The 24778-nt window shown below is 42.6% G+C and overlaps 1 protein-coding gene across 2 annotated transcripts in view; it reads left to right on the top strand.

The window, feature by feature from the left end:
• Nucleotides 1–24101, top strand: part of ankrd12 (ankyrin repeat domain 12) — a 35280-nt gene extending 11179 nt beyond the window's left edge. The window contains exons 2-13 of one of the 2 annotated variants that reach the window (XM_041948429.1): nt 8085–8198; nt 10807–10957; nt 12529–12600; nt 13007–13144; nt 14009–14212; nt 14489–14631; nt 15121–15268; nt 15688–20120; nt 20823–20921; nt 21197–21340; nt 21449–21544; nt 22797–24101. In XM_041948429.1, the coding sequence (XP_041804363.1) occupies nt 8139–8198; nt 10807–10957; nt 12529–12600; nt 13007–13144; nt 14009–14212; nt 14489–14631; nt 15121–15268; nt 15688–20120; nt 20823–20921; nt 21197–21340; nt 21449–21544; nt 22797–22982 (5874 nt within the window). In that variant the 5' untranslated portion in view covers nt 8085–8138 and the 3' untranslated portion in view covers nt 22983–24101. The remainder of the gene's footprint in view (nt 1–8084; nt 8199–10806; nt 10958–12528; nt 12601–13006; nt 13145–14008; nt 14213–14488; nt 14632–15120; nt 15269–15687; nt 20121–20822; nt 20922–21196; nt 21341–21448; nt 21545–22796) is intronic. The other variant, XM_041948430.1, reaches the window with a different exon arrangement.
• Nucleotides 24102–24778: the final 677 nt, after the last annotated feature.

The following is a 24778-nucleotide window of genomic DNA, read 5'->3' as shown; positions in this document are numbered from 1 at the left end:
ACCAATATTATTTCTTTGTTAGTTGACAGGCAGTTATTTGGGAACATTGTGATAAAACAAACTGTGATGGGCATTTTTCCAGTTGATCAGTTAATCAAGCAAATAATCTGTGTTTATGTTTTCTGTTGATATTAATGTGCACGATAAAGTAGCCATTGTTAACCTGCTGAGCTTCTTTTGTAAACTGGTTTATCTGCACCATCTTAACATGCCAATATTGAACACGCTGAAATGAAACTACTCCTTATCTTGCATGCTGCACGACTGTTGATGAAAGACTCTGTCTGCCCAGTGGGCTGTGTATTCCTCCCAGTCTAAAGATGTAGATGTTGTGTCAACCTCTACACATTGGCCTTGCTGAGGCTTAGTCTGGCGCTGCAAAGCTGCGGTTTTGGCACAGCTCAGGCAACCATGTGTCGGGCCTGTGATCGGATCGACATCTCATCAAGCCTAATAGGATGTGGCAGGTGTAGATGGAGTCATGTCTTGAATGTCGTAATGAAAACTGACACAGCATTTCCCCGTGGTTTGTTTGTCAGACGGAGGCCTGCTAGTTGCTCATATTAACTTCCTTGATGATTCCTTGCGGTTGTGACACCCTGTTGGTGATGTGTTTTGTTTTATAGTCATGCAAGTGGCTTCAAGGACAAAGATGATTAAGCAATTTTATTCATTTTCTTGGCATAAAAGATATGAAATTGCTATTTTGAGTCAATAGGTCATGTTTTATTGCTGGCCTTCTTCTTGTCAGCATGAGTTGACAACTGACCAGTATTTAAAAAATGAAGCTTTTTGTCTACCTAGCACTAATGCTTTTCCACAACAAATAAAATGCAGTAAGCGTGGTATTGATGATCATTTATAATTTTGGAATTTGATTTTGAGTCTCAATTTCTACTGTTGGATTTCTGCTGTTGATACTGAAGTTTCTTTGAAAGTTGAACAGTTCCCCAGTGTTTGGCTCAGTCATGTGAGCTTGATGCTGTGGTGGAAATAAGAACAAGACCCACGCCTAGGTCCTAACCTTTGCTCTAATCCCTCCCCCATTCCCTCTCCCCTCCTGTTTAACCCATAATCAGCAGTAAAGGCTTCATTGTTCTTGTCCGTTTCTTGGGTATCTGATCATTGACCTACATTCAGAGCAGTGGCGGTAGGCTCCTTAAGGCCCTCTGAGTCTCCCTCAGACCAATTTTATGGGCGTGTTTAAGTGGGCTGAGCCTTATTCTCCTGCCAGTAAAGTTAACCCTATTGACGCCTCTCGTGTACAAACATTAGCTATTTTATGAGGCTTTTGATTTGTGTGCGAGCCATACCCTGAGCCTCTGCCTTGTAAATTTAGGGCTATTCCTGTTTTTATGGAAGCTTTTAAGTGATGGATAAGGCTGTGAAACAGTTCAGCACTCAATCTTACATAAGAATACACATTTAGGACACATAAAGTACATTATGTCTGGGTCCTACAACAGCGTAATGCTTGGATTATTATGAATTAAGCCAGAAAATTTGGTGTCCTGAAAGTATTTTTGCCAAACCATCATGATTTGTCCTAAATTAAATTGTACTGTAGATTGGGCAGAAAATTAACTATTTTGTCCTCTTGGTTGACTTGTGCCTGTTCTTATATTTACTAGCCGGCACTGGTAGCCCGTGCCTTTTGCCATGTGGGTGACGTTGAACCAGAGCTCACCACCTCTTCCCAGGAACATGACTGGCTCGTTTATGCAACCGAACAGCTACTGGAATGAAGGCCAGACGCTCTGGATGGAGGAGGCGTGTTTTGTCTGTCTGGGGTTAGGGTAGTGAGAGGTGAACAGACGCCTGGAGGCATTCAGTGTCCCTTGCTGTTTGTTTGTCCATGTCGAAATATGCCTTCAGTTCAGACGACCCAAGTGACAGGACGAAAGCCGCACTTACCCACTTGTGTGGGAATGTTTCTGCTTTTGAATTTGGTTGATAGTTAAGGCAGAAGCAGTGTGTGGATGTGACACAAGATGATGATAGATGAGACTTGTTATTATATATTTAAAAGTAATTAGCAAATTTGTGATTTTGTGGACTCTTACTAGTTGTCTCTGATAAACACCACCACCACAACAACTTATAACTACAGGGTTATTGTTAGACATTTTATTTTCATTGCTTATTAATTCAGTATTCTTTTAATCAATAAATCTCTTGCAACATTAAATATGAACACCATCAAAAACAGCAGAAGTTACCAGATATTAAATTTTGATGTTACTTTGTCTGACTAATAGCCATAAATCCACTGCTCTATTTTTAAAGACTCAAACAACTCAAACTCAAACAGAAGATAATTGGTATTATTACATTATAAATAAACTGAATGAAAAATTCATTGTTAAAAACACAGAGATTAATAAATTGAATGGATGATTCATCTTAAATAGAACTGGTCAATTTCCCAGCATTTTAATAATAATTTGAATTACTGACATGATGAAGAGCGAAATGCTCCGTTTGTTTTGTCAACAGGAAGATAATTGGACTGGACATTTCTAGAGCACATAACAGATTTGTGAGATTTGGAATACAAAGTGTGAGGTATTTATAAATTGCAGGCACATAAATTGTTCAATAATATAAACAGTGTGTGCTGCTTGTCTATGTGTGTGATCATGTTGAAGATGGCTGGCACTATGCTGGGTATTGTTGCCTTTACGGCTCCTCTGTTGTCGTCTCTGTAATCGGGCCTTTGCGCCTGGCTTTGTCCTGCTACACATTAGGGAGTCAGAGGAGGAGGAGAAAAAGGCTGGGAGTGGATGCGCAGCTGAGAGAGACCTCCCCCATCATTTAGCCTGACGGCATACAGGGCCACAATCACGTGACCGGCTGTTTACTGTCGCAGCAAGCGTAGTGCGTCTTCTTGAGATTTTCCTGCCTCCTATTGTATGAAAAAATGACTCCAGCTTTTGATGTAGATTTCAAATATTCTTGTTAATAATCTGCTTGGTTTTATTTCTGCCAGCGTGTAGTATTTTAAACACAGAGATGCATTCAGAGCTTGTTTTTCAGTTGGTTCCTTTGTGTGTGCAGTCGAAAGTGCAGCCACATGGGAGACCAGAGGAAAATCCCATGCATTTTCCACATGGTCTGTGCGAGCGCACACAGCAGACAGTGCTCTGGAAGCTGTCGTGGAGTAATGTTGCTGCTGCTGGTCATGGTGGTGGTGGTGGTGGCGGCGGCAGTGGCGTACTTTGTGCTCTGTGTGTCAGGCTCAGAGCTATTCTTAGCCCTCTTCCCTCCCTGTCCCATCCTGCAGTCTGTGGATCAGGTTACCGTACTGTGTGTGCGCTCTTCATCTATCCCAGCTACACCACCACACTTTCAGCAACCCCCCACACCCCCATCCCAGCATACATCTCCACACCTACTCCCTCCCAACCACTACACTCACGCAATGACGTGCACTGAAGCAGCCGCTCCTGCTGTCCGGGCCAACATGCTCTAGCACTACAGGGAAATGCATGTTATTGTTGTTAGTTAGGAACCAGTGGAGTTTAAGTGCAGGAACACCAGGTTATAAATAAATACAGTAACATCTGCTCCTCAGGAGGACCAGGTGTGCAGCCAGCACACTTCACTCGGGATTTGACTGACAGTTCAGTCAGTGCATGTGAATATTTAGAAATTGAAAACTTCTGAATCATAGTTTTTCATTACAAGTAGTTTGTCAGTTTGTCCAGGCTTAAAGAGGATAGTTTGGAAACTGGTCTATATTTAATAATTCACAGACTCTTAAAAGTACATTGACCTGCAGCCTGATGGCCGCGATTTTTGGGTCATCCACTAAAACTAGTACAATAATGTGGCTACGTGGCAAACATAGTCTATTACATGATTTCAGTAATCTGGTCAGAAGGATAATATATTTTAGAGCTGGGACGATCAATCCATTAGTTTGGGCTGCAAGTAATTATTATTTTTATTACTGATTTTAATCTGTTGCCCGTTTTCTTGATGGTCTCTGGTCTCTAAAACATTAGAAAGTAGTAAAAACTGCCCTTCACATTTTCCTCCAGCCCAACGTGATACCTGTAAATGTGTTGTGTCCAACTAACAGTATAAAATCCAACTAAATAAATAAAACGAAATGAAATCTAGTCCTGTCGTCTCCTGTGTAGGGATTTGCTGCTTTTCCCTGTTTTTAGTTGGTTGTAAACTGAATGTTCGAGGATTGTTGTTGGAATAAAACACTTGAAGTCATCACCTTGAGCTCAGGAAAACAAGTGTTTTTTTCATTGTTTTCTTAGATTTTATAGATAAAATGTTTATTCTAGTAGTTTCTACAATACAGGTGGATCAGTAATGATTCAATCATTAGTTGCAGCCCCGCTATATTTTGTTTTGTCTCTTCGGTGTCTTCGCCTTGGATGCTGAATTATTTACCGCACCGCTGATGTTGCGGCCGAGTGAACCAGCCATCCTAAGTGTCCCTGGTGTCACATCTCTCTATAGCACTCTCACCCTCTTATAGCCACGATTTTGCAGTTTGACAGTCTGTTTCATTGGAATTAAGTGGGTAAGGTGATTGTTGCTATCACTGTTTTCACTGCACGGGATCCAATGTCAAACTAATCTCAGCTTTAGTCTCTGTGAACTGTAGTAGTCATCAAGGCAGGGTTTGATCTAGGCTTGAAACAGCCCAAGGTTAATGGCAGAGCTTGCAGGGGCTTATGCAGCCCTGAGCTGCTCATGAAACGCAGTGAATGCGAATGCCAAACTGGCGAGAGCCCAAATACCTCTGTAATTATAGTCACACCCTCCTCGCCTCGTCTCTGGGCCAGATTGGAGTCCTGTCAGCGTTTGTTTTCTGGTCTGGTCCCAGGCTGTCCATACCGCTTTAATACCCCCAATACACTAGCCTCTTTACACCAACGTGTTCACTGTGGGCTGCTCAATTCCCCCTTTCAGCTGCCTGAATGACAGTGCTTCTGCATGCTCGCTATCTGCTGACTAATGATGGACCTCTCTCTGGCCTCGGCTGAGCAGCAGGGCTGTGTGCTGGGAATGCGATACCTGTCAACACTGTGCTATTACTCAGGATAAGCAAAGGTTGTAAAAGTATCTGAAGACACAAAATGTTGGAATCCTTTGAGAAGTCTGGAGTTCTTATTCATGATAATTTAGTGCTGAAAACAAATCTGACTGCTATTTGGAAAGGCAAATGGCATGTGTAACGCTTTAAATGTGTCCTGCTGTCTAATAAAGATTAAACCATGTGTTGTAGCGTTTATATATTTAATCCCAGAAGCTTGATTAATAATGATTGTGTATTTAGTTAAACAAAATAAGATGACATGAAAAACACAAGGACTCAACTAGGTTATTTTCATTATAGATTGATTAGCTAATTTTTTTCCCCCCTTGATTGATTGTTTGTTCAATAAATTATTAGATGGTTGTGAGATGGTGATCACAAGATCCCAGAACTGAGGTGACATCTTCAAATAACTTTTTATCCGACTAACAATCCAAAACCCAAAGCTAGCTCATTTAGGTGAGTGGTAGACAGACACATTGGTCGGCCGATTAATCGGGCCGATATCTGCCAATAAATCCTGTTGTTGTTGTTGTTAAGTGCACTAAACCTTAATTTTTGAGAAAGAATGAGTTTTTTTTTTTCTTGAGAGAAGGCTGCATTTTTTCATTATTATATATTTGCAGACAGTGCAGATCTGCTCAATCACACAGATAATGCATTGCAGACAGTAACATAAGTGGTAAATAAAAGCTAGTTTAAGCAACATGATATCAGCATTCTATATCAGCCATCAGCCTCCCCGCACTCTAAATATTGGCATTGGCCATGTTTGCTCACCACTAATTTAGACTGATCTAAAGCAGAGAAAAGCAGCAAATCCTCACAATTAGGAACTGGAACCAGACAAAGTTTGGTGTTCTTGCTGTTAAATAAAGTCAAACTGTTTATCGATTGTCAGAATAGCTGAAATAGCCCATGAAAATCCCATGTTCTGAAAGATAAATTAAGATCTGACAGTGCATATGTTTAAAAACATCAACCGCAGAACGGATTGCAACAACGGCAGTTTCCTCCTCTCTTCTTGCTGTTGATGCCTCTGTCTTGAAGTGCTTTAGCTGCTTAAACTTGTAAGGCTTGTGGCTTTCACATAAATCCTGGATATACCACATAATTGCCCCATGTGAAGGTGATGTGTATAAAATCCCAGAACGTGCTTATCTTGATGACATCTCATAATTGAAGGTCTGCAGTCTGATCCATTTACCTTCAGTGGTTGCATTTTTTTTCTTTCAGGCATAGACATGGATTGATTATACTCTCATGGTAGTTTATTGTGTCACTGCTGCCTGTGCTGTTTATAGGACTGGTGTGTTTGGTTGTCAGGTCATTAAGCTCCACGGTTTTAGTCCAGGGGCTGCTTGCAACATTACCTTGGTGCTTTGAGTCTGTCTTTCCTTAGGTATAATTGAAAAGCAGCCACTTTTCCAACTTAAAAAATCTTAGTTTGGGTAGCATATCAAGTCCTTTGCCAGCCTTACTGCGTATAGGATAGTGTGGCGTGTAGCTTAGCCTCACGTATAACTGTTCCGCAGCCCCTGCCATAGCCACAAAGATCCAAATGAGGATGCTTATGTAGATCTATAGTACATATATATGTTCACTTGATGTTTCTGGAAACCCGACAAGGTGAAATGGGTTTTGAGATTGATGTGTTTATAAGTATAGCAAAAATGCTAAACATTTGATGGTTCCAGCGTCTTAAATGTAAGGATTTGCTGCTATCTGCTAGCCCTATGGACTTTGGGTCCAAGAAAACAAAACATAAGGAAGATGTCCTGGTAGTATTATTATTATTTGTTCACTTAATCTGCAAAATGTTTGGTCTATAAAATGTCAAAAATTAGTGAGAAATGAGTCCAAGTTGAAAGACTAAAGAAAACAGCAAACATCCTCATCCAATGATGCTGAAACCAGCAAAAGAAAGGACAAGCAAACGATTAATCGATTACTTCTATTTGAATGTAACATCACTCTTCCCTGATAGAGAAAGCTAGCTCCTGATTGGAGGAAATCCCCAGACTGTTTGTGAAAATTTATGTACTTTTTAGTGAGGTAGGTCATCCCCAAACCAGTTTGCTGCATGAGTAAGTGCAATACAAAAAAAATCACACTAGTTCTTTGGTAAATTAAATTTATATATGTATATATATATTGTAGTTGAGTTGTAATTGGATACATATTGAGTAATCGTCCAGTCCCATTCCTTTTAGATGCTGCTTCACAACTTATCAGTGGCTCTCAGATTTCCTAATATAGACGTTACTGTTTGCGGTACTTTCATAGGGCCATGAGATGCTATTTCTGTAGAATCAGATGCAGTTGCTTGTGAAAAAGCATCTAATAAAAGAAAAATGGTGAGTTTGTTGAAATTTGCTTGGGAAAAGGATCTTGTGACTGAAAACGGTGATCTTCATGTGACAAGATAACTGACACATGCAATGTCAGCTTCTTTGCGCATGTTCAGCTGAGTGTTATCCTTTCTCCAGTCCCCGTAGGCGCCCACAGTGCCCCCATTGACTCTGCTGCATGCGTTACTACACTGACACAAACCACATCAGAGAGGCTTGGTTATACTGATGAGTAGGCCATAGTGGCAACAAGCAGGGGGGACGTTTTCCTCGCAGAACTTTAAAGAGTCCCTGTAGCTGTGATTCATGCTGCCTTGTGTAGTTGTTTCCTGCCTGATTTTTAATGTCAGTCTCAAGAAGTGGAGTGGAAATTTCAGTAAAAATCCCAGATTACTGATCCACTCAACCTACATCCTGAATGCACTGCCCTTCACTCCTTTCTGGGGTTAAGTGACCTTTCTTTACTTAGCTCTTGTTTCCTCTGTGATGCAGACCGAAAGCCTAGTCTGTAAACAGTCTCTGTCAAGAGTTGTCATTTAATTGTACCTGCCTTTAAACATGCCTCCTGTTCTTGCCAGTGTCTGGTGCAACTACACTTGGCCAATCATCCACTCAGACTGCCATGTGGCAATGTTGAAATCCTTCTCATTGCTGCTGTCTTCTGTCTCCAGGTGCATGATGAACTTACTGTGCTGTAGCTGTCAAAGCTAGTCAGGTGCCACACCATGGCCAAACCTGGGAGCGACAGAGATGGAGCCATGGTGGATAAACAGGCGGGGAAGAAGGTATGTGAGCACAGACACAAGAGAGCACTAAAGATGGCACTTGAGCAAGAGGAGCTCCATGAAATTTTGCCTTATTTTTTCTTGTAATTCTGATTCAAACCATACAGATATGTCACACAAAATTGGATCCAAAATTGAGGCTCAAAATTCATTCTTGATCCTGAAACCAGCTGTTGATAAAATAACCTTACCTCATGGTCCATTTAGTAGATCAAGCTCATGTAACATAATCTTCATCAGCAGATGGAGTTTGTCCAGTTCTTATGGAACTGGAGATGTTCAAATTTCAAGTTTTTAGAGCACTTTCGGGATATCTTTTCCATGTTGGCATAAAATTTTGGAAACAGCAGTTGAGAAAAAGAACTCACTTCAAGGACCATTTAGTAGCTGTTCTGGACCCCAAGTCATCTTACCTGTAACTTACATCTGAGTACTGAAGTCAGTCAGCATTGCCATTATGTAAATCCTGCATTATTTACCTGAAGCAGCGGTCATAGTAATAAAAGTTTGGTTTAGTCCGTGTTAACATAGAGGACTAGGAGATGCAAAACGGGCAAGTGAATTGATTTTTATCAAGATTCCTCTGTTTAGGCAGATCTGACATATCTGTGTGATAGTGTCTGTGTTGTGTCTTGGCACATTTTAGCAGCTGGTCAGCTCTTATTTCATAATTATGATGAGTTTTCCTTCACAGACATTTGTATAAATGTCCCTGCAATGTGTAAACACACATGTTACCCACTCACTGGAACACTTGTAGATATTTGTTTTTAAATACACACAGGAAACCCCCAGACTTCACTATTCAGTGACACACAGGTAGACAGAAACAGAAAGAGGCAGGCGGGGCAGTCCACTGTGTGTGCAGTAAGGGCGGGGGGTCAGATTAAATTAGTTGATGAGTAAACACAAAAAAAGGTGTAGAATTAAGTAGATTTAAAATGTTGAAATGTATTCTTTTGGATGTTTTCAGTAGACAAGTATACCCCCTCCACCCTCCCCATCTGTGTAAAGTTCACTGTGCTCCAGCAGCCATACGTGTACATGTTGACATTGATGCTAACATTGTAATTTTATCAGATGGTATTCACCAGTAATCTAGCAATGTGCATTAGGATGTGAGTTGACCAGAGGTTCGCTCATGCCACGACGCAGCTAGTATTCTGAGGAGCACTTAGTGAATGTTTATTCATGCCTAACTGTGCATGTCTATCATAAAACAACTGATGCACAAGTACAAGGTACTTAATGGAATATGTAGTATGTAAGAGAGTGTGAGTTTTTTAAAATCCTATCCTGCATATTGTCATACTTGTTTAACCAACTCCATAAATGAGAGAGGCAGTTATTGTCTGCTTTTATATTTAAGGCAGAAGTGCGTCTCATCCTAATGCTCTTCTACTTTTAACGCTGCCCGACACTTCAGCTTTGCACAGCTGGCACATTGCTTCACTGAGATCAAAGAGGCACCACACTGCAGACATTTTTCCTCCTGCCAGAAATGTATTTTACTGCACCAAAGTGCAGCTCACTAAAAAACTGGTACTAAAAAGCTTTGTCTGCACATCCAGAGTGCAAGAACCCGGTAACAGGAATTGTGAGACACTTTGATAATACTGATATTACTAGTGTAATGTTTAGGCCTGATGCAGTGGGTGCTATCACTGCACCACCACCATAAGTTTTTCGTTTTCTAAAGAATGCAGATTGCCTCTCCATGCACATGCGATACAGTTTTTATTTGATGCAATGAAAAGTTATATCCATAAAAATAAATAGCAGTTGCAAGTGGGAGTGATCTAATTTAACATTTTCTGTCCTGTGGTGTGGGAGTTGTTGTTTTTAGCTTAATTATGGCCCAGACTTTAGACACCAAAGAAAATGTAACTAACTAACTGACTAGCGTGGCAGGACTTGTGTTTATCATTGACTGTGCTTCTGTGTATTGACGAGATTGTGTTTAGTGTATGTAGTGTATTGTGAATCCTCTATTTCATTAAATTATACCTATAAAGTTTCAGTTACTTAACTTTGTTAGACCGGCAACGCCTCTCTGTCTTAGGTGAAGTAATAATCTCTAATTATTATTAGTATTTAATGCTATTCTGGTTCGACTTGCACAAGTGTGAAAATTCTCACACTGTTACAAGCCTAATAGCATTAGAATAAACTTCTGACTCTGTATTTTTATTTCTGTGTGTTTTAAAAAACAAACAAACAAAAAAGAGTCTCTCCTGATCTAATGCTCTTCGCTTGGCACGGACCCTGCCTTGGGAGTAAGATTTTAGTGAGTCATGCAGGCAAACCTGCTGCCTGCAAGACCCAAGCAATATGTTGCAGAGACACAACACAGCCTGTAATATAATCATCTGCACTTTTCGTATGTTAGTGTCATGTTTAAGCAAGCTTTAGTCTCATCTGAAATACGAGCTGCAAACTAAGTTCGACCCTTTTGTTGTCGAGCTAGTAAACAGACCTTTTTTTAATAGCTTCGCCTCAGTTTATTTACTGTCCTGACTGAATTGTTTACACATACGCGTAATTTACAGATGTGTCCACACCTTTGCCTCATTTCTGTTTTTTTTATTTCCCCCTTTACCTCTAACAGAGCAAAGACAAGTTGTCCCCTTTCACCAAAACTCCGAAGCTGGACCGGAGTGAATTGCTGGGGAAGGAAGGGAAAGCCAAGTCTTCCATGAAGCGCAAGCTCTCCTTCACTACCAGTCCGCTCCGGACCGAGGAGCGAGACTCTGACACCGGTAAGAACTGTTGCTGCTCCTCCTTGCTCCTCTTTCAACGGCCATGCTGTTGGCTTGCTGCCATGTCCTCGTACTGCCCCCTGGTGGCCAGTTCTTTTAAACATTTTCTGGAGGTACTGACCAGTCAAAGGGTTTTGACTTGTTCTGCAACTGGATTCAAATATGGCCACACTGAGGAAGTTGCGGCCATTGTGTTGAATAACAAGAAGAAACAGAGTCGTATTATGAGAGTTGAGAAAAAAAACAAATGGGAACACATAAATATGAAATAGAATCATTCTAAATGTAGTTATGTTTGAGTGCTAACTTAGGGTCCCCCAACCCTTATCTAACATAAAAAGTAGATTGCACTCTAGTTCTTGATAGGAATGCATATGGCATTACTCTGTATTTCTCCCATTGTCAATAAATCCCCTGAAAAGACCAAAACCAACAATTAACTAATCCCACCAACAAGTGTAGTCCGTGTAGCCTGATGTAGCATATTTTTCTGTCACAAAGCTCAGTTGTTGTCCAAAAACTATAAAAAACACATCAGTGAGCACCGCTGTTGCACTGGGTGATTTGTTCTTTCATTACTTTGAACCCTGATAATGTAGTTTGTGTTAGTTCCACATACACTGTCCTGCTGCTGTAAAAATTCTTCAGTAGGCTTTGGACTGATAGCCACAGACGTGGTAGGAAAGACAGGAAAGTACGGTGAAGGGGACTTACAAATGTGTTTTATGTGTTTTGGTGTTTTTGCGGAATTTGTTGACATGAATATAAAACATAAAAGCAAAAATACAGAACAGGATCCTTATCCTCTCAGACCTGGTATTGTCCCTGCAGCTGTGCGATGATAACTGCTCTGTTTGAGTTCCTGGTAACTGTCATCATGCTGAAGATAACTGCTCAGCTTCACATTGGAGACATTGTGAACTTGAAGTGTTAATCATGCCTTGCTTACTTGTGTAAGCAGCCTAATGTGCTTCTGTCATTTTAGCTACAGGTTTAACTGTATGTTTTCATCAGATTGAGAACTAGAAATAGGTTGGTCAATTATATAGCCATAATTACCATAACAGTAAGGCATTTTACAGACTGCTTGAGGTCCGGTAGATTTACTTTCATCTCCTCTGTAGAGCAAAACTCAACATAATGATTTTCATTGTGTGGTCCTATGTCTTTGTAACGGACGAAAACAGTCAATTTTGAATTCACCAAGTATAATTTTTGTTGCACAGGTTATAAAGCTAAGCTAGCATGGAGGGTGGCTTTTCCTTTCAGCAGCCTTTCCCTAGTGCCTCACAGCTCCTGTGTTGAGCAGCTGTAGGAATAAGGGAAGTAATCACCCCACTGACCGCCTCGGACTGGATCTTCTCTCTTGTCTCCTGTGTTGCCATGACTCATAATCTGTGCGTGGAGTGCGAGTCTGCCTTTGTGCCTGTCTGTATTTGAGTACATGTGAGATGAGGAGGGTGAGAGAGAGTGAGCGTTAATGCAGTGCTTTCCCACCCTTCCAACCCACCCCCGCCCCCCTTGCTCTCCCTTCCCCCTCCCCTCCCCATCCTCTCTGCTTTGCACTGTAGATGACTCAGACCCAGGCCAGTCGAGTGAGACCTGGGGAGAGAGATTAGTGCCTCCCTGCAGGATATACGCAGGTAATCACTGCAGCCCGATCCTCAGCCCCGTGTCCTCTACAAGTCACGTCACCCACTTTGCGACACTGTGCTGCTGCAAACACACATACACACATGCACGTGTGTGTGTTTTCGCCCTGCATCCGCCCCGTTGCAGCTCACGCATGTCTGTGTTTAGTAACCACCGACCGAAGGAGACTGGGGGAGGGGGGGGCTTCGAGGAGTGCTGTCTGCACTTGGCTGGCTTAAGAGAATGCTGTCTTTTTTTTGTCTGTTTTTTCAAACCTCATGCTTGTCATCTGTTTCTCCACATGCAGATACAAGAGAAGGAGGAAAACGATGTCGCTCTGACAATGAAATTGCTGCTTGCAATGAAACTGGACTCTTTTTGGATTGTTCTCTAAAATCTTTCTTGGTTTTGTTGCAGATAAAGATGGACCAGACAAGAAGAAGGTGAAAAAGGAGGCTGGGGGCAAGAAGTCCCAGGCCAACCTTTTGTTTGGGTATCCTCTGTCAGAGCGCAAACAGATGGCTCTCCTAATGCAGATGACTGCCAACAGCCCAGGTTTGTGTGCCTGCCCTCTCACTTTCAATCCTCAAGATGCCTCACAGTATATTTGCTGTTGAATGAGTCGTGCTTCCAAGTGTTTTGACAAACACGCTCTGTAATATTTCAAGGTTGTTTGAGAATAAAGCAGTGTCTCATATTTATGTAACTACTCAACTGGAAGGAAAGGTGCCCTGTATACTTTCAGAGTAATATTGATTGCTGACATGAAATACATAACTGGACAAGTTGACTGACATCGTTCTAGTAAATAATAGGTTCTGAGTAGTTGTGCGACGATGCCAATTAGTACATACCTGCTGAAAATATAGACACAAGTAAGCACAGGTTTCCACTAAAGCCAGTGTCACTGTGGTTGCTCAATCGAATGCCTTGCTTAAAGGAGCAGTTTGACATTTTAGGAAATTAGCTCCTTTGCTTATGCACTTATGCCATTAGTTGACATCACTCTCATGTCTGTCTACTCAGTATGAAGCTGGAGCTAGTTAGCTTAGCTTAGCAGTGTAAAATAGCATTTGTGTTTTTTACTGAGGTTTTTTTGTGGGACTGTTACCTTTGGACAGAATTAAGCTAGCCAGCTGCTGGCTGTAGCTCAAAATTTATCATACAGATATGCGATCGGTATTGAAATGTCTCTGTAGCTCTAAATAATTATGTTTCCCAAGATGTTGAACAATGAATACCTACTGAAACACACAGACACATATAATCACAGTCTTCCCAGTTCCCAGTAAAACCAGTTTCACTGCAGTTGCTCAATCCAGTGCCTTGCACATTAATGCAGGTGGTTATCTCAACCTGTGACAGGCTTTTGCATCAAGCATCAGTTAAGTACTTTTCTCTGCGCCTGCCTGTGTCCAGACTCTACTCCCAGTCACCCCTCACAAACGACCCCCGTGCAGAAGAAAGTCCCCAGCAGTGCCTCGTCTCGACAGAAGGACAAGGTCAATAAGAGGAACGAGCGAGGGGAGACTCCCCTTCACATGGCTGCCATCCGGGGGGACGCAAAGCAAGTTAAAGAGCTCATTAGTATGGGAGCTGATGTCAACGTCAAAGACTTTGCAGGTACGATGCCCCCAGGAGGTGATCATTTAACAGCTTTCATCTTGTCTGTATGGTAGCTATTAATAACATGAAGCTAAAGAACAGGTGCTTTTTCAAAGGCAATGATGTAACAAAAACAGCAAAAACAGACATCAGTGTGCATGTTCATCAGTGTGTGGGTTTTTGTTTGTTTTTTATTGTGTGGTTTGCTCTGTATTCAACAGAAATCTATGAACATCTTATTTGTATGTCAAGTTCTGAAAACTCTCTGGTGTTGCTGTTTTCTGTTCTCACCAGGTTGGACTCCTCTTCATGAAGCCTGTAATCTTGGTTACTACGATGTGGCCAAGGTCTTAATAGCAGCTGGTGCAGAGGTGAACACGCAGGGTCTGGATGACGACACGCCACTTCATGATGCCTCAAGCAGCGGGCATAAAAATGTAAGAGCTGCGCTTGTTTGTCCTGCCACAGTAACGTAGAACCTGAAAGTAAATTACACATCTTCACAGCTGTGAGCACTGTACATCATTTAAACCAGTTTAACTCAAAGTTAAGTCAAGAGAGTTCATGTATGGAAATATCTTTCTTTAAAAAAATTGCAAAGTAACTGTTAAAAAAGACATTTTGACTGCAAAACTGCCTTAATCACGATGTACACCACCTGGTCAAAATGGTAGATGGAAGAAAGATGTACTTCTAACTAGAGTCGTGATTGTGCATGCATATGCATCTTAATTAATCAATCCGTTATCTAAAGCTGTGTTTAGAAACAATATTGAGGGTCACGCTTTATTAAAAGCATTTTGTTTTTAGTAACTTAAGTGTTAGCTTTTCCCATTTTGTTGTTGTTTGCTGTTTTGTATGTTTCTCTACAAACGTAAAGTTTGTCTTAAGACTCTCAGTCTCAATTCTCACTCTGTTTCATACAGATTGTGAAACTGCTACTTCGACACGGTGGAAACGCCTTCCAGGCAAACAAGCGCGGCGAGCGCCCGGTGGATGTGGCGGACTCTCAGGAGCTGGAACAGCTATTGAAGGGAGAAGTGCCGCTGTCGGACCAAGATGACAGCTCTTCAGGTATGCAGAGAATGCTGTAGCGTTTGGCTGACCTCCCGTTTGTCAAATATTAACACACTAACTTCGATATGACAGAACACTCTTACCTACTGCACCTCACAGCACAACGTCTGCATATGTTTTTTATTTTAGATGGACCAGATGGGGCTTTTAAATCAAATGTCTACAATGTGTTTAGGGCTTTACCTATATTTATGGAGTGATTTGCAGTCACAATTCTGAAAGTTTTATATGCACTATAAAACATTTTATTGAAGGTTCAGGATTTTTTCCACCAAGGGAACATAATATAATTGAACTTAGTTAAACCTTGGATATATCCTGTCATCTTCAGCATCTGCTTGTGTTTCTATTAAAGCATAAATTGTTTGATTGACCTTTATTGTATAATTGTAACACTGATCCTCTCATCTCTGCAGAGTCTGAAGACCCACCGTCTGTCAATCCATCCAGTGTGGATGACAACATGGAAGACTCTGATACTGAAAAGGACTCAGATGGCAAACCACCCACAAAAGCATCATCGTCTGTTCCAGGGCTGGATGAGTATGAGTTCAAGGACGAGGAAGAGGAGGAGGATCTCAGTAAAGCCCTGAACGACAGACACATCCTCCGGAGGGAACTACGGCAGCGGGAGAAGGAGGACAAAGATAGGAATCATGTGGCAGGAAAGCAGAGTAGCAAAGGGGATTCCTCCTCCAAGTCCAAAAAGCAGAAGACAACGTCTCGTGTTCACTGCAGCTCCGATACCTCCAGCGATGAAATGGAGAGCCTTCCAGAGAAAAGGAACTCCCCCACCTGCTCTCAGAGCTCGGAGGGCATCAAGGCAGACACAAGATCTAAAAAGGAGAATGCTGAGCAAAAGGAGAAGGGCAAAGTCAAGAGGAAGAGCAAAAGCCAGAATAAAAACAAGGAAAACCAAGAAGACGGGAAGGAGAACAGCAAAACTTTGGTCCTCTCTCTCGCAACTGTGTCTGAGAGCACAGAAAAGGGTCGAGAGGAAGACTCCTTCAAGATGTCTTTCAGTCCTAAAGATGACTCATCCGTCCACCTCTTTCATTTGTCATCCATAAAGTCTCCAAAACTGAACCACAGCCTGACAGACAAACAAACACCACTCAAACAGGAAAATACTAAGATGTGCATTTCCATAAGTGACAGCTCATGTCCGGTGGACGGTGTCAAATACAACCACTACACAGACACAGACTACTGCACTGAAGGCTCCAGCACCAAGGGGTGCAAGCATAAGGAAAAGAGCAAACATCAACAGAAAGACCCCAGTGTAGACGGGGACGACAGTCTATCGAGTCCTTACAAAGACGGCAGCATAGGAAACAGTATAGACGGCGCTGAAGGTGCCTTACGGAAGACCGATTTAGATGGCAAAGTAGTAAAGAAGCATAAACTTAAACACAAGGAGAAAGACAAACACAGGAGGGAGTACGAGGCAGAACGGAGCCGCCACAGGCAGAAGGAGGCCAGGAAAGACAGCCACAGGAATTTGGAGTTTGACAGAGAGTTCTGGAAAGAAAATTTTTTCAAAAGTGATGAGACGGATGAATCTCTGCCAGTGAAAAAGGAAGGTGAAGACAATAGCTCGCTTCAGAAGACCTCTGACTCCTCTCCTGTCAAAGATGAGAGAAACACAAAGGAGAAACACTCCAGCAGCAAGGAAAAGAGGCCGAGAGAGGAGCGAGAAAAAGACAAGGCGGTGAAAAAAGAGCGGAAGGAGGCTGCTGGTAAAGAGGAGAAGGTAAAGGATTCAAAACTGAGCGAGCGTGACGAGAAGGTGGACTGCCACGGCTCAGGGCGGATTCCTGAGGAGACGCTGCAGAGCAACAGCATGAAAGAGGAGACAGAGGAGAAACCCATAAGTGGGATCACAGCTGATCAAGAACAGCTGGAGCCCTCTGAGAAAGGCTCACGCGAGAAAACTGACAAGAGGCTCCCAGGAAAGGAGAAGGATTCAGAAAAAATGGAGAAAAGGCATCCTGACAAGGAAAAAAAGGTTAAAGTGGAGCACTCTGACAAAGCTGAACCACAGAATTCAGTGGATCGTTGGAAGGAAAAAGAAAGAACAGGAGCAATTTCTTCCCACTCGCCTGGTGATAAAAACTACAAAGAGAACGAAAAACTGAAATCTTTTTCCACAACAAAAAAGCACGAGGACAGCAGGAAAAATAAAGATAAGTTCGACAAACGGTCTGATAGGGACAGGCAGGACAGAGAATATAATGTTGGAGATCACAGAGAGAAGGAACGCACAAACTCTGATAAGAAAGGAAAACCTGCGGAGAAGACCACAGATCATAGTAAATCTGATCGTCCAAAAGAAAAGGACTGTGACAGGAAAAAAAGAGAGAAAATTAAAGATGGGACTTCCTCGAGCTCCAATCTGAAATTGCTTTTAGAAGAGAAGAAGAGCTATCTGTCCGAGAGCAGCAAGTCCTTATCTGCAAAATCAAAGGAGGAAGTTGTGAGAACACCCGAGAAGGATCGTGACCGGAGAGACCGGGACAGAGACTCAGATAAACACAAGGACAAGGATAAGGACCGGCACAAAGACCGCTCCCAGCAGGCTAAAATCAGCAAGGCCAAAACCATCGAGACGGATGCAGACAAGGCCAAATCAAAATCCTCGCCAGCAACACGAGACACCAAGCCCAAAGAGAAAAGGCTTGTGAATGATGACTTGATGCAGACCAGCTTTGAGCGCATGCTCAGCCTGAAGGACCAGGAGATTGAGCAGTGGCATCGCAAACACCTGGAGAAAATCAAACAAAAAGAGCGGGAAAGGCTTAAACACAGGCCACTGGCAGACCCAGGCAAGTCCAAGCCTAAGGACAGAACGAAGACTGAACCGTGCTTGAGTAAAGAGCTCATGCGCTCAAAAAGCTCTGAAGCCTCCGATGTCCACAGCAGGGATAAACCTCTGAAGGACGGCACCAGCTCCAGAGCAATGTCGCTTGATGGAAAGAGTCTGCCCTCTATCAGCGCAAAGGTCATGTCAGCTGTTGAAAACTGTCTGACCAGATCACCCAGACCAGAGAGTGAACGCTGCGGCCCCATGTCCAGGTCCGTGTCCTTGGTTTCTGTCGCTAGCTCAGAGGATTCGTGTCAGGCGACGACATTAACACCCAAACATGTTGAATATGACTCTGACATGAACATGGAAGCCTCAGACTCTCAGCCTGCATTCCTCCAGTCTTCCCTCGTCATTCAAGCCACCAGGTCGCCGTCTGTTCACGATAAAGATTGCAATAGTCTTCCAGATGTGCCGCAAAGTAATCGGACGCTGCTGTCCGGCAGACATGAATCACCGTACCTCAGGGCTATTCTGGACGAGGATGCCAACTCATCGACCGAAGGCAAAGCTGTTGAAAATCTGCCAAAACCCAGCCAGCCTACTGAGGAGCTGAGGACAAGGGAGACCTCAGCAGACCCAGAGGAGAGCCTCACTAGTCAACAATGTACGAATTCAGTTACTGATTCAGTCGCAGAGAGAGAAGGGGGCACGCCTGGTGGTTTAACACCACAAATGTCAAACAAAGACCCTGAGAGTAAAAACCAGACACTTCCAGAGTGTGGTGGATCTCAACCAGGGTCAACAGAGCAGAAAACCCTTTCCTCTTCTGATCCTCCTGTTGTGAGGGACACCCAGTGTCTGACAGAGAACTCACAGGCAGAGTGTAGTAACAAGGATTCTGATCAGCCGTCGATACCTGCAGCTTGTCTTTCTGCAGAGCCGTCAGTGCTCACAAACACAAAAACCTTCCAGCAAAGGGAACCACTCGCTGTTTCTGGGACTGAGAGCTTGCAGCAGACAGAATCGGGTACCACACATGTTTCTGAGCATAAAGACAAACCTCTGGAGAGTGCTGATAGAGCAGAACAAGACAGTGTGGAGACCGTTACAGAAAGCTCCAGAACAGAGGATGTAGGAAGTCCTGTGCCGTCCACCAGTTCGCACATTCCCAGCTCCACGTCAGGGGAGTCCTTGCCAGAATTTTGCAAAACGAGCTCGGAGTCTGAATGTACTCAAGAGGATATGGATGTAAATAACCAGGACTGCAAGAAATCAAGACCCTCCAGTGACGCTGCAGGTTCATGTCCTGATGCCCAGATGGAGAAAAAGGATAGTTTGCCCCCAGCACCGTGCCACAGTGCGAGCCCTGAACACAAGGCTGAAGAGATGAATGATGTCCTGCAGAGCTCGGAGAACAGCGGCGGTGCTGCCGTTTCTGTTCCCGCAGAGAGTTCTTCAGTTGAGGGCAGCCTGCCTACAGAGAGCTCTTCCGAATCTAGATCAGAGGCCAGCTCAGAACCGATGGAGGTGACCCCTGCCGATGAGAAACCAGAGACATCTTCGTCTGGAGAGGAGCCGAGCCAAAGCACCATCCACTTCGCAGCTCAGACTGACTTCAGCAGCAGCGCCTCGGGGAGCTCCTCTCCGCAGTCTGGAGACCGGGATTCTGATTCTTCGGGGGCTAAAGTCAAGCTTCGCTCTGACGAGGATGTAGACGTCCACGTGCCCCATCCACGCAAGCGAAAGATGCCTAAAGTGTCGACCTCCCAGTCATGCTCCGCGACTCAGCAGGAGAAGGAGAGAGGCCAGCAGTCTCTGGCTGCTATTGTGGACTCCATAAAGCTGGAGGAGATTCAACCCTACCAGACGGAGAGGGCCAACCCTTACTACGAGTTCCTGCACATCCGGAGGAAGATCGAGGAGAAGCGCAAAGTGTTGTGCAGCGTCACCCCGCAACCACCACAGTATTATGACGAATATGTGACCTTCAACGGATCCTACCTCTTAGATGGGAACCCACTCAGCAAGCTCTGTATACCAACAGTGAGTTCTTCTTCATTTCTTTTCAGATGTTTGTAAAACTGGGGCAGATATTTTTTATGGTTTTAGGGTTGCTTTGTTTGTCAACTTGCACAGTATTTGTGACATTAATTTGAGATTGTTCTGTCCGTCAGGTTCATTTCTGACCAAACCTGTTCGATTTAAAAACTCTAGTGTGGTTGCCTGTTTGGTTCAGTTTGTCTAGGCATATGTGAAAACAGTCAGTCCAGCTGTAATTGGACCGAGGTCCACCTTTTCATGTGATCTTGTTCAGTTCATTCGTACACCGCAGATGAATCGAATAAGATGGCAAAGCAAAGCAGACCAACCAAAGGATTTTGTCATAGTAGATATGAGTTTACCATGAATTCAAGAGCTAAACTACTATTACGTCCATCTGCTGATCCTCTTGGTTTGTTTGTAACAACCTGGAATGAAGACAGACTGGACGACACGATATACACTGAACTGAACTACAGTGTGAAAGCGCCCTAATTTACTTGGGTGTGTCACACTCTGATCAGATATCAGCTACATTATCAGTTTATATAGTGTTGAGTAAATATTCAGCCAAGTGGAAGGAAAAGTAAACTAAACTGACTTGATCAGTATATTCTTTTGATATCTCCATGGTGACTCCTCAGACATAACATTGCAGCGTTGATTAAGTGTTTTGAACCGTCTCCTTCTCCACTGTTTGAACAGATAACTCCACCTCCATCATTACCTGAGCAGCTGAAAGAGATGTTCAAACAACAAGAGGTTGTCCGTATGAAACTACGACTACAGCACAGCATTGAGAGGGTACGTAGTTTTACTCTTGGAGCTTTTTGTTTTGGTTGGGTTGAATATTTCCAGACGTTTTTAGTGCCACTTGTAGCTGCTGAAAATAGACCAAATTGTAAAAATGCCTTTTTTGGAAAGTCTCTCAGCATTTTCAAGCTGTGTGGTACGCTCTTACACCCTCCTGAAGACTTTAACAAGGCATCAGTGCTCAAGTTACTTTGTACAAGGTTTAACACTACCTTAAAGGTTGAAGTTACAGGATTAATTTGTACTCATTCTGTTCCTTCCATCAGGAAAAGCTGATTGTTTCAAATGAACAGGAAGTCCTACGAGTCCATTACCGGGCAGCCAGAACACTGGCCAACCAGACTCTGCCTTTCAGTGCCTGTACAGTTTTATTGGATGCTGAAGTGTACAACATGCCTCAAGACGTCCAGGTAAGCATCATGGAGCAGTGGTTGTAAGTGTGAGGTTCTTCTTCACCTCCTACAAAATGTATAGAAATACTCTGTGTTTGACGGGTTGTTTTTGTGTTTGGTTCACAGAGTGATGATGGCAAAACGTCAGTGAGAGACCGATTCAACGCCAGGCAGTTCATGTCCTGGTTACAAGATGTTGACGACAAGTTTGATAAACTGAAAGTAAGATCGCTGTGACTGTTTTCGCTGCCCCACCTCCATTAAACACAAGGCACAAGTGTAGGGAAGAACACTCTTTAAACTCAGCGTAGAGTAAGTAGTGATCGTTGACTTTTCCAGTGAATACCAGAAACGTTTCTAGATCAAGTGCTCTTATTCAGCAAAATTGTGGATTTTCTCCCAGTAAATGTGGTCTTTCAACTTCACACGACGGGCAGAATTGTTCAGCAAGCGATTTTTTTTGCTTTTTCACCCTCAAAAACCTTCTTGTTTTATTATAAGGTGTCTGTGATCCAATGCAGCCATCTTCTCAGCCCGCCATTAGCCCAGACCGGACAAACCAAGCATTGACTCTACAGAGTGACTTTCTCATTGACTTTCACTGTGAGGCGAGAGTTATTCAGATGGCTGCAATCCTCAACTTCACTGATAGACGCCACTCAGTTTCAGGCTGTTTCTATCTGCTCTGGTGTCTCACAGCCAGATAAAAGTATGACGTGGTGATGCCACCAGTTGCTGTCTTTCTTTGACTTGTTTTTAATACACAGAAAAGAAACAATTCTAGCCATAATCAGTGTGTAGTATTTTACAAGTGGTTATTTTACTTCACATACAAAAAGAAATCCTAGATGGCAGGAATACCAGGCTCAAGCTGTACACGAACACTGCTGCAGGAAACACGTGACAGTTATGGATTAAAAAGTCTGAATTCAGTTCAGCAGGTTTGGACTACAGACAGTAACATCCAGTAAGCAGCTCCTTACATAAAGGGACGTCCTAGCTGTGTGTGTCACAAAGTACAGGTTTCAATGGCCTATTTTGACGACTATATTAACTGAAAACAAGATTAGTGGAACAAACAACAGCACTCAGTGAATGTTGTTCTCTGTGTGAGTAAACTGAGCTTCTGGCACAGAGAGCTGAAAAATGTAAACACTGCACTCTGTGGCATTTGGTGAATCCAGATTATTGGGTTATCCTGTTTCTTTTCACTTTATCACATTATGAAGTTCCTTGAAGTTGGTATTTTCTTTCAGAAGATATTAACAGAAATGCAGAGTTAGTTATTGCTTTTTTTGTAGGCAAAAGATGCAGCATCTTTAGGTCAATGTGTGCCAGGTGCTTAGTTTTATAGTGGATTTTGTACATTTTTGGATTCATCTTTGGGCTCTTTTCTGGACAAATAGACATTCTTGATCTAAAGAAGAACATCTGTTTGCATGAGATAATAATTTTGTGTCTTTTCCCTCCACAGACGTGTCTTCTGATGAGGCAGCAGCACGAGGCGGCGGCCCTGAACGCTGTGCAGCGTTTGGAGTGGCAGCTCAAACTGCAGGAGCTGGACCCGGCCACCTACAAGTCCACCAGTATCTTCGAGATCCCTGAGTTCTACATCCCGCTCGTGGAGGTCAACGACGACTTTGACCTCACCCCGATATGAGCTGTAGGACAGACGTGCTTTGCCACAGCGGCGGCCACATTACGGACACGAGAGGCAGCCCACACATTCGAGGAAAAGGAAACGTGTAGCACTTAGAATGTGGCGGCAATACAAAAGAGCACTTGGAAAAGAGACGATTTTACTCCTGAGCTCTTACAGTCCAAAACGGCACGCCCACCACGGGGAGCGGGGAACGGGGGACTGGCGGTTCCTCGCACAGAACACGGGGGTCCAGGCCACGGATGAAGCCCAGGGAGCAGAGACCAAAAGCTGGGTGGGCAGTGCAGGGAGCTGCAGCAAGAAGCAAAACGTGGATGACAACCACCTGCTACTGCTCCTCATCAAGCAGGGTCACACAACTGAAAGATTTCAATTGTTTTCAAAGTGAGTGTTCATACATTGTGTACAGACTGTGCTCTTAATTTTTTAACTTATTTTATACATAAACAATTGTGCATTTGTAAATAGTCATGTAATTATTGTTTTAAACCTGTAAAAACAAAAAATAATAGATATTTTGATTGTAAACTTGTTCTGTCTTATGTTTTAATGGACCAAAGTTGGTTTTTATATCGAGTGTCCTCTTTGTCCGTGATGTTCTTGTTGTTGGCTTAAACTCTTAAGCATGTGTTGGCTTCTGTTGTGTTTTTTGTTTTTACTGTTTCTCTTCCTTCCTCATCTGGAGTTCCACGCCACAGCTGGTGTTTTTTGACTTTGGCAATTAAATGCTGTGCATGTGTTGCGTTGTTTGTACTTTTTTCCTAAAAAGCTGTACTGTGGACTTAATTGTGAGGTTTACTGAAGTGTTCCAGCTTTTTTTGCGCCATTGTGTTCTGTCCTTTTTGCGGCCTCACTCCTCATGTGTTGTCCATTGTGTCTCGCGCGCATTAAAGTCTGTTGTGGCTTCCAAGGAAACAAAAAAAAGCAAACAAAAGAAAACAAAAAACAAAGCAACTTTTAAAGTTTCAATGTGAGATCACAACAACAAAACCTATTTTTTCAACATAATGCCTTTTGAACGATAGTTCTAAAAAATGTCTATTTTAATATTTACTTGTTACATGACTTGTACATATTTGTAATATATAATTGAATAAATTTTATTTGTTGTGAAATTAAAAGTTGGTTTTAGCGTCATTAATCTTGCTGCTCAAGAAATTAGATCTGAAATCGACTGATTAATCCTATAATTATTTTACTTTTTTATGTCGCAACAATGACAAAAGTTGACTGGTTACTGAGTGTAGATAGCAGTATTGTCCTCAGCCAGTAGATGTCGCTGTACACAGCACTGCACATCCAGTCAACTTGATGTGCTTGAAGTGAGGTTAAGTGTGATGAGATAGCTGTAGATATCCCTAAATATCAAAAATTAGTAACTCTGCTGTGTCACTCTGGCTCAGTGACTGCTGATGCGGATTGAAGTAAAAATAAGATGTTGCTGCAGTATCCAGTAAATACTTTAGGCTGCAAACGTTTTCAGCAGCTTAAGAAGCTTTTCATATTTGTTGTTCTCGACCCTTTCCCCTTACCTACACACTTGCTATATGTGTTTATATACTTACTGCTTGGAATAATTATTTGTGTCTGCTATGTTTTTTCCAAAAAAAGGTAAAAATTATTTAATTAAAATTTCCTAAAATCTCGCAGTTTTCTTCCAAATTGAAAAATCCAGAATCTGTGAATATGCAATCGTTCATAGCAAAACTTTGACTTCATCTCACTTTTTAAGATTTGAATAATATCAAAATGCTGCTTACACATTATTGCATCAGTAATAGTAGTCCAGTGATATG

Source organism: Chelmon rostratus, chromosome 12 (assembly GCF_017976325.1).
Source record: "Chelmon rostratus isolate fCheRos1 chromosome 12, fCheRos1.pri, whole genome shotgun sequence".
NCBI lineage: Eukaryota > Metazoa > Chordata > Actinopteri > Chaetodontiformes > Chaetodontidae > Chelmon > Chelmon rostratus.
Note: the sequence above shows the minus strand (reverse complement) of the source record. Positions and strands in the feature narration are given on the sequence as shown.